Source organism: Arachis hypogaea, chromosome 7 (assembly GCF_003086295.3).
Source record: "Arachis hypogaea cultivar Tifrunner chromosome 7, arahy.Tifrunner.gnm2.J5K5, whole genome shotgun sequence".
NCBI classification, from domain to species: domain Eukaryota; kingdom Viridiplantae; phylum Streptophyta; class Magnoliopsida; order Fabales; family Fabaceae; genus Arachis; species Arachis hypogaea.
Window position 1 is genome coordinate 74,777,735 of NC_092042.1, and position 9,930 is coordinate 74,787,664.

The following is a 9,930-nucleotide window of genomic DNA, read 5'->3' on the forward strand; positions in this document are numbered from 1 at the left end:
TTTTTATGGTATATTTAGTTAAAAATAAAATTATTATATATATTTTTTAATTAAAATGAGTTCTTTAAAAATTTTAAAAACTTGAAAAAAAATCATAAATTATTAATAATTATCTCAACGTACTAGAATATAAAATACAATTCTCAAAATAAAATAAATAGATTATTATAAAAAATTAAGGTAAATGTTTTTTTATAATATAAGTTTTAAAAAAATTAGTATTTTTTATAAGAAAAAATTTAAAATAAAAATGTGATTATTAAAATATAACGGAGTAAATTATTATCTCTATAAAAATAAGTATATAAAAATTAATTTGAAAAATATAAAGATTTAAGTGTGTAATATTAAATTAGTTAAATAAAAATATTAATAAAAAAATTATTAAAACTTAAATTTATCATATTTTTAAAAATAATTATATATAAAATTACTAAATATTTTTTATTTTATCAAATATATATATATATATATATTAGAAGTGTCAAGGCCACTTGTCCTCCGTCCCTATGCCCAATGTACACAAGGATTCGATTCTCAACTCATGCTCAGAAAGAATGGTTTAAGAGCCTTTCTCATACTGTAGTGTGTATAATGTATTAAAGAAAAAAAGAAAACATAATCTGAGTACCATTATTGTACGTGGAATCAGACATACCTCCATTATTATCATATCATATATATGTGTCATTTACTTAGCAAGCAGAACTTACATAAATATCGAAGCAAAAGGAAAGGGAATATATACTATACTATACCATATTCATATCATTATTATTATTATTCCTATCTTATCCTAACTTATAAGCTATGACTCATTTATGATTGGCAGATAACACCACGAAAAAGCACCAAAAGAAAAGAAAAAAACAAACTTATCATATACATTAACACTTATATATATATACCCTCTCCTTAATTATCTTTATATTATATATATTGACAAGTAGTGGAGTGATGGTGGCCCTCAAGTTGAATAATTAAGAGGCAGCAATCTTCTCATAGGGTATGAGCCTATTGGTAGCCAATCTTGTAGAGTAGGCAGCGTTCTTGTATTCAAACCAAGTGAACTCTTTGTATAAGCTTTCCTTTCCAAGCATGAGGGAAGGCAATGGTGCAATCTTCTCACTCAATGGTGGACCAACAAAGTAAATCATTGATAGCCTTGATTTGTAACCGTTGTCCACTATCACTCTGTGCCGCACACTCTTGAACCGTCCATTCGTCATAACCTTTATGTTTTGTGTCACCAAACGTAGCAAAAAATTCATGTTAGATTACTAATACATACTACACCAAATTGATACTATACTATAAGATATCATATATCATTAGTGCTACAAGAGTAAACACAATTTACTACTTTCGTTAATAATTAGCCAACAAATATACCCATGTATGTTAAAAAAATCTAAATACACTAGTATAATATTAATATAAATACAGTACTGACTAAAAATATTAATCAGTATAAATAAAAATTGTGAATCTCAATTTTTTTTTTCCAATTATATATAATATTACACTATACTGACATAACGCGAAAGCAAAACTTTTTTTATGTATAAAAAAAAAATAAAATTGAATAAATAAATTCATGTGGTTTTGGGAAAAGGAGAGGGGGAGTTGAATAATGTGGCAGGTGCAATAATAATTTTAACAAGTCAACCAAAATGTGCTCACACACATTCAAAAAAGCAAAAAGGAGAAGTTTATCTACATGCAGAAAAACTACTATTTCCACTTGTTATTATCCATTGACAACAATAAAATTAAAAATTTTAAAACAAAAAAGGTTAGAAATCCAAAAAACAAAACACTTATATTTGTCATTTCTCTTTTATGTACCTGAAGTGAATCACCAACATTGACAAAGAAGGAACTGTGATCAGGAGGAACAGGAATCCAGTTTCCATCACCAACATCAATCTGAAGGCCAGAGGTGTTATTGGATCTCAGAAGAGAAATTATTTGTGGGTCAGTGTGCTCTCCAAAACCAACCATGTTAGTGGTGTTGTTCTTGTTCTTGTTCTCATCACCACCACCTCCGCCATTGGAAGCAGGGTAGTGGTTCACCCTGAAAGCAGAGTCACTCTGCTCATCCATCACAAGCTTGCTCAGCACGTTTCGTTCCTCAATCTTCAGCCCTTCCGCCATTAACTCAAGAACCTCGCACGCCATCTTCCTCATCGCTTGCATGTACTCGTTCAAAGCACACCTACACACACACAATAATAAATTAAACTTCGCTAAGTTTACACCCTTTATAATAAATACGGTTTTAACATTAATGTTTTTTATAACTAAACACGATTTTTTTATTTTATTAATTAAAAAATAATTTAAATAATAATTATCTAAAACTTTGATTCTAGTGTTATCCCTTTAGCTTACGGGACCATGCCAAAATACATGGTAAGATTCACGTATATTACCTGAATTGCTCTGAGTTTTGATCAGAAGGTAGTGTGAGAGTGTTGGAGTGTTGTGAATTGGTTTTAAGGAGAAGGTACTCGATCCAACCGACGTCGCCGTTGTAACCGAGGCGCTTGTTGCCGTACCCGAAGGGGTTGGCAAGGCCGACCTTCTCCTTGTCGCTCAGCGGCAAGGAGAAGAATTTGGTAGCCTCCTCTTCGAGGAGGGAAATGGCGTCCACAGGGACGCCGTGGTTTATGACTTTGAAAAACCCGAAGTCTTCACAGGCCTTCACTATGAGGGCCTGTGCATCGGGTTTTGAAAGGTCCACTATGGGAATAGTCACCACCGGCGGTGAGAATGTGGCTGCTCTGTTATTGCTACAGTTTCTCATGTACGAGTATTGCATTTTTCTTTGTTTGTCTGTTATTGGTGATTGAGAAGATTTGTGTATGGAAGAGGAAGAAGAAGAAGAAGAGAGATATTTGAAGAGGGTGAAAGAGTTGATAAGGCTTTTTGAGAAGAGGGGTTTGCTTGAAGAAAAAACGGCTAAGCTTGTTTCCTATTTATACAAGAAGCAAAGCTTTGGTAGGGACAGAGCAGGAATAGAAACAGTGACAAGAATATATTTTTATTTCAAAATATGTTTATCTTCATAACATAAATTTACAAGCTAAAATATCAGATGAATTTTTTATCTCACATTGGTTAATTAAGTAAGGAAATAGTTTTTACTGTCTATGTAATGAGAAATACTCCTTATTCTTTAAGCTAGTTTTTTCACTTTTACAGTATTTTTATAGTCTCCGTTTAATTTTATTACATATACAAAATGATAGTACATTAAAATTTGTGAGATTATATGTTATAATTAGTAGTTTAAAACTAAATATAAATTTATTATTCTAATATTCAATTTCAATTTTATTGAATTATATAAAATGATAAATTTTAATTAATTTCTATTAAAAATAAATCGTCTAATATGTTGGGATAAGTCTCATTTTATCAAATATTTTCAATAGAAAATGAAATTTGAAAATAATTACTTCCTATACTTAGCAGACTTAAAGTTCTAGAAGCTCTATTGAAATTGTTGTTAATGTACATTTATTTTTGTTTATAATTATAAAAAATAAAAGACAAATAGGTTGATATATGAAAAATGACTAAACTAAAATATTCATAATTTTTTGTAAATATAGAGTGGTCATTATTATTTTATACTATTTTTTACAACCGACCTTTTTCTTTAAATAATGGACATCACAATCCTGCCGAAAAAAGTAGTCCAGTCATCACCTACCTGAGCATTATATTTACTAGGATTTCTCCCACTAAAATATACAAGACAACTTTATCACATTGAAAAAAGTAAGTAGTTGCATCGATGAGATTCCTTTAAGGTTTTCTTCATTGTATCTGATATATATGTTTTCCCTTGTTTCTATTTTGGTGAAACATTAAGCCTTTTATTAGTTTAATTAATTATTCCTTTACTCTATGCTCACATTTGTAGATAGTGCACGCAGCTCATTTTGCACCGCTGAGAGTGCCATCTACCTTTTCTTCCTTCTGGTAACTTTGCTAATGATAATAACTAACAGCAATGTTAAAAAAAAAAACGTTTATAATATTTCATCTACCTTACTTGTTAATTAAAAATTTTAATATATTATAAATTATTATAACAATAAATTTTATTCATAATTAAATATATTTGTTCTTAAATAAATTTAAAAAATTTAATCTTTATATAATCACAGTTAGAAAAAATTATATCAATATCTAATCATGTATTGTTATATTATTAAAAATAATTAATTTTAAATGAACTATTTAAAAGGTCATTTAAACTTATAAATTAATAGAATTACAATGTTTTGTATTTACAAATTTTAAAATTAAACTCATATATTTAAATACAATTATTTAAATTATGAATATATTAAAATTTTAAATAACAAAGAAAAATCGATAAATTAGAAGATAAGCTTCCATGTCATGCATGCACCTATATCGTCACGTTTTTGGTGCAGTTGCGTGTTTAATTTAGTGTAAACAGAGCAACAAGCATTGAAACATTTTAGTTCGGGTAAAATGATGAAGGGACACTTTGAATTTTTTAAAATTAATATTCAAACTGCCATCATGAAGTCATTATTACGTTTCTCCTCATCCAAGTCCAGACTTTATTAGTTTCTCAAGTACATTTAATTTGTTTCAACTTTTCCATTTTTCTTTCTTCAATTCATGCTCATATTGAATTAATCAATGTTGTAAGTTTGTACAGATAATATATATTAAATGAGTCATTTTATATGACTAATAAAATTTATTAATTTTTATTAATATTTGATTAATTTTAAATTTTAAATATGAAATTTTAAATTTAAAAAATAAATATTAAATTTTAATAATATAAAAATAAAATAAAATTTTAATAGTATAAAATTAAAATAATGACCTAAAATATTAACTAATATTAATAAAAAATTAATCTTTTAATAATTTTATATTAAATATTTATAAATTTAGAAATTATTTTTAATATGAAAATGAAGATAGTGTTTTGGTTGAATATTGATATTTGAAGTGTATTGCTGTATTGTAGATGTGCAGAAAATGCTGAGATAATACGCAAAGGGAGCGTGTTGCTGTAATATCCTAATATTCAAATACTTATTCTCAAGTCATAAGTTAATGAAATAAGGTGGTACAATTCTCGAGGTGCATTATAATATATATATATATATATATATATATATATATATATATATATATATATATATATATTGAAAGAAAATATTAAACGAAGAGCTTGAAAATGAGTAAAATAAAATCGTGAACAGAGACTTTCACGTATCGATAAAATAGAAGATAAAGCGCATCTTAAAGCGAATGTAAAGAAAAACAATAATGAAGGAAAGATAAGGCCAGATAGGATATAAGTATATAACATAAGTAAATAGCCACTAGTCGTGACTTGCAAAGTTTAGGCCAGTTAGGGTTACAAAGGTAAAAGTAGTTGACAACAGAATTTTCTATCTCTCCCAATGATACATCATCGCATCTATAGGCAAGTTCCAAAATAGTTAATTGCATACATATAAGTTTTTTCAAAATAAAGAATGAGAGATTCTAAGCAAAAGTAATATAGAGTTCAATGATCTTCGCCATCTTTCAGATAAACCACAGTTTACTGTTGAGCACCTGGACCTACATCTGAAAAACAGAGAATATATACAGAATAAAGACCCCCGATCCATGGGTTCCTAGTACGATAAAAATTCTAAATAAGTACAATGCACTATAATAAGAACTCACTAAGCATCTTGATCTTCCTTTTATCAATTATTCACCCTAAGTTTTCATCTTTCCCAACCTTCCAAACTTTCCAACTTCTAATTTATTACAGAACCATGAATAGAACCAGCACCAGCTAGCCGACTCAGTAATTCTATATTAATACATCATATCTTTACCTGACGTAAGTGAAATCACTTCACTGCGTCTACTAAGGGAACTCAATTTATCTCATTCAATATTCATCATTGTTAATTAATCACTTCATCATTTTATTTTCATCAAGGACAGTCCTCAACGTCAACCAACACTAGCATGAGGGACCTTTCAGTTGTACAAGCACAAGCAATACAAACAAGTAATACACAAGTAAGGCAATTAAGGAAAGTAGCATTTAAATATGTAACATATTAAAATAGGCAAACTCATACAATTAAGCAAACCCAAACAAATCAAACATATGCAAATGATGTATGCCTGTCCTATGGCCAATGAGCTCATCTGTCGATTATACAGCCAACCCAACACACCCGATAGCTAACCTAGATATTATCTCTCAACACGAAGGAAATCCTCAACCTTCAAGGGGAGAATCCTCAACCTCCCATTTAGAGAGAGATTGTGATATAATAATAGGGAATCCTCAACCTAACTCATTGACACCACAGCCAGGAATCGAATCGAAGAAAATCTTCAACCTTCTCCATTCAATTCTTCATTGTAGTACGAGAGTGAATCCTCAATCCCGCTTGCCCACCGCAATAAGAGAGGGAATCCCCAACCTCATCTTGTCTGTTACAGCAAGAGAGAGAATACTCTATCTCAGCTTGTTTATTAGTAAATGGGATCCAACTGCCGTCTTCACTATTTCAATTCGAAACTCATTTCAATTCAACACAAGTAAACATACCCGCAATCTAAATTAATAATTACAAAATTAAACCGAAGAGAATTTTCGACCTTCTATTCAACCCTATAGTGTGACAAGTGAGGGAATCCTCAACCTCAAGCTCGTCTACTATAACAAGAGAAGGAATCATCGACCTTAACTTATTTATCACAACAAGTGAGAGAATCTCCAATCTCAACTTGCCCTTACGTGAGTGTGATAACACCACCATTCTCACAACACAAATCTTATTGTCTCTTTAATTATAATCACAGCACGAGAGAGGGAATCATCGACCTCAACTTGCCTATTCATCCCGCAATATAGTGCCCGTCACACTTCACCATTATTATCTTGTCCAAAACTTCACTCACTTATACAACATATAACTCGGAGGGAATTCTCAACCTCCCCAATCTACTATCATTCACCAATTATCAATAACTTACACCCATCGCTCATTTCGGTCATTATAATCATCATTCTCATCATACTCAATTTTTACTTCTCATCACATTCATCCTCATCACGCATCACTTTACATCTTATTCATTTTCGTTAATTTCACTAACTTAACTCTTTAGATTTAGTCTCTAACTCTTCCTTTCTTAATTACACTAGCTCTATACTCTTATCAGTGTTTATAAAGATTTAAAAGGTTAGAAGAATAGTTAAAAAACTTAAAAATACACTTTAGCAAAATCTGAAGATTGTGCGTACATGTGCCTGTAGCTCGTGTACGCATGGTTGAAATTTTGGGTGTCGCGTATCCGCATCCTTGTCTGCATACACGAGTCCTTGTCCGCGTATGCAAGTGGGCAATTTTGACACTGCCTCATATGCATGCCTCCTTTCGCATACGCAGGACCACTGGACAACGCCCAGTGTCTGCGTCACGTGGCACCTCCACGTACGTGAATGTTGTAGAATTGCCAAAAAGCTGTTAAGTGTAAAAATAAGTTTTTGAACCCAATATTCAAACATTCATATATTTTGGTACAAAATTTATTTTTCAACCATTATTGAACTATTGGAAAGATCGATAAATAAATTTTCATAAAAATCTAATTATAAAAATTTTCCAACTCCGAGGACCGCGTTACGACCTGTCGAAGTTTATCAAAATTCTGTTTTTACCAAAAACACACATTTACCAATTTTCCAAAGATTCACAAGCCTCAATCATTTTCAACCAACAAAATGAACCCAAACTAATGCAATCCATATATTCACACTCAACCAAATCCAAACCTACTCCATCTACATATTCCAACTCAAATACATCCATTCAACATTTCAAAAATCTTATTTTCTACTATTCCATCAATCAATTAAATTCTCATACATTCCATACCAAGTCTTCATTCAATTTCATACATTATCACATAATTTAATCATTATTTACCGTTCTTACCTTTTTCCAACCTCCAACTCAAAATTCATTAATTCAACACATATATAACTCATAAATGCACAATTCATCATCAATCACCAATTACAATTAACACAGTAACTACACATCATCCAAATCATCAATTATCAAAACATATCTTCTACATATCCAAATCTATCCAAATACACAATTCAAACTTAATCCTAGGGGCATCTAACCTAGAAATTCTCATCACACCACACGGTACTTAAATGAAAATTAAATCGTACCTTTAGTGATGGCAGTTTACATCCAACACTTGAGTTCTCCACTCCAAGTTCTCTAAAAATCTCCACAAGCAAACTCTAAGTTCCAAATGTGTACCAAACTCACCCAACAACACTAACATAACCAATTTCACATATACATTAATCTAGGATTTACAAAATCTCATAAATCAGAAGGGTTTAAGAATTTCTTACTTTAACTCATGAAATTAGTTAATGAAACTCATCAATAGCTCATATTAGAGCACCCCTAAACAACCAAAATCACAAAATTTCTTCAAAATCCAAACCAAAACTCGAAATTAGAGGAAAAATGAAATTGGACAGAAAAATATTAGATGCTCACCACAATACCTAGATAGAATCGAAGAAAGTGAGGAGAGCGACGTGTGGCTGCAAACGGCTCGTCAATCGGAGTACCGGAGAAAAAGTTATGGTGATTTAAAGTTTGATAGAATTAGGATTTTCTCTCTTCTATTCCTCTCTTCTCCATTTCAGCGCCCCTCTCTCTTTCTCTAGGGTCAATGAGCCAGAATGCTCATAACTAAGGTTTATATATGTTGGATCTTGGACCCAACTTGAACCCGGTTCACATATATAGCCCGTTTAGTTTAACTTTGAGCCAAAATTTTTAAAATTAGCGTTTTAATGTGCGTTTTAAATATTTTTACATTCTCAATTCATAATTTCTATTTTGTTAAACTTTCTCACTCAATTAATTTTCTCAGCTACAGTGTCGGACAGATTTCGGTCGGTACTGCCGGTCAAATTTCCAGCGCATGTTTTTACGCAAAAAACTATGTTTTTCGACTCAAAAAAATTCACTGAGTCCAAATATCATATTTAAATTGTCAAATTTCGATTGCTAATTTTTCTAACTATTTTTGTCCATATTCAATTAATTACTTAATTAATTACGATTTGACCGAATTTTATTGTTGCTGCAGCTTGACATGTGTCTAACAGACACCTTACAAAATTCACCCACTTGTAATTACACTAAATAATTCAATCATTTTCAACAAAAGACCAATTTTTTTATATAAAAAATAGTCTTATATATCTCCAACTGCTTGCTTTTTCCTTTTTTTTTCCTGGTCTACTGATATTAAATAAAAAATTAATAACAATACAATTAATAATAGTGTTTAGTTAAATATAAAAAGTTTTATTAAAAGACTAATAAAGACTTGTTTGAATTGAGAAAATGTTTTTAAATATTTTATATTTTTAAATGTGGAAGTTTAGAAAATAATAATACAAGGTGAAAACAAGAAATAGAGAAAACCAAGCCTGAGGAGGCTTGTTTTAGTTCATAAAGGGACCTGTGAAGTTGGTTAATGCATGTAAATTTCTTCATCTCATGCAAGTTGCCACTGAGGAAAAGCATCGGTAAGTTTTTGAATACGACAATAAGAATCAAAATGGTGAAGTTGTTACATCATTTTGCAATAACGGGACTATTGAATGTCTCTTTGTAGTTAATTCCATGTTGTATTTTTTTATTTTCATATTTTTTATTATGCATGGTACCCCTTTGTGACTATGAAATTAAGCTTTATTGTGTCACAAAATAGTACCTTCGAAGTTATATACTTCATCCTGAATACCCATTTGAATTCAGTAGGTTCCTTGTTATATGTGGAAGAGAAAAGTGATGA

General features: G+C 30.4%; 1 protein-coding gene and 1 long non-coding RNA gene across 2 annotated transcripts; both read right to left on the minus strand.

Moving 5' to 3' along the window:
• Positions 1-633: 633 nt before the first annotated feature.
• On the minus strand, positions 634-2,959 carry LOC112703470 (gibberellin 2-beta-dioxygenase 1). The gene is made up of 3 exons (XM_025754932.3): positions 2,436-2,959; positions 1,849-2,218; positions 634-1,232 (listed from the first exon to the last, which is right to left on the minus strand). Exons 1-3 carry the CDS (start codon positions 2,822-2,824, stop codon positions 981-983), a joined length of 1,011 nt encoding a protein of 336 aa, XP_025610717.1. The 5' UTR covers positions 2,825-2,959; the 3' UTR covers positions 634-980.
• A 3,678-nt stretch (positions 2,960-6,637) lies between these two features.
• On the minus strand, positions 6,638-8,777 carry LOC140174249 (uncharacterized). The gene is made up of 4 exons (XR_011863520.1): positions 8,616-8,777; positions 8,465-8,519; positions 8,273-8,324; positions 6,638-7,550 (listed from the first exon to the last, which is right to left on the minus strand). It is a non-coding gene; the product is annotated as an uncharacterized lncRNA (long non-coding RNA).
• Between the last annotated feature and the right edge of the window lie 1,153 nt (positions 8,778-9,930).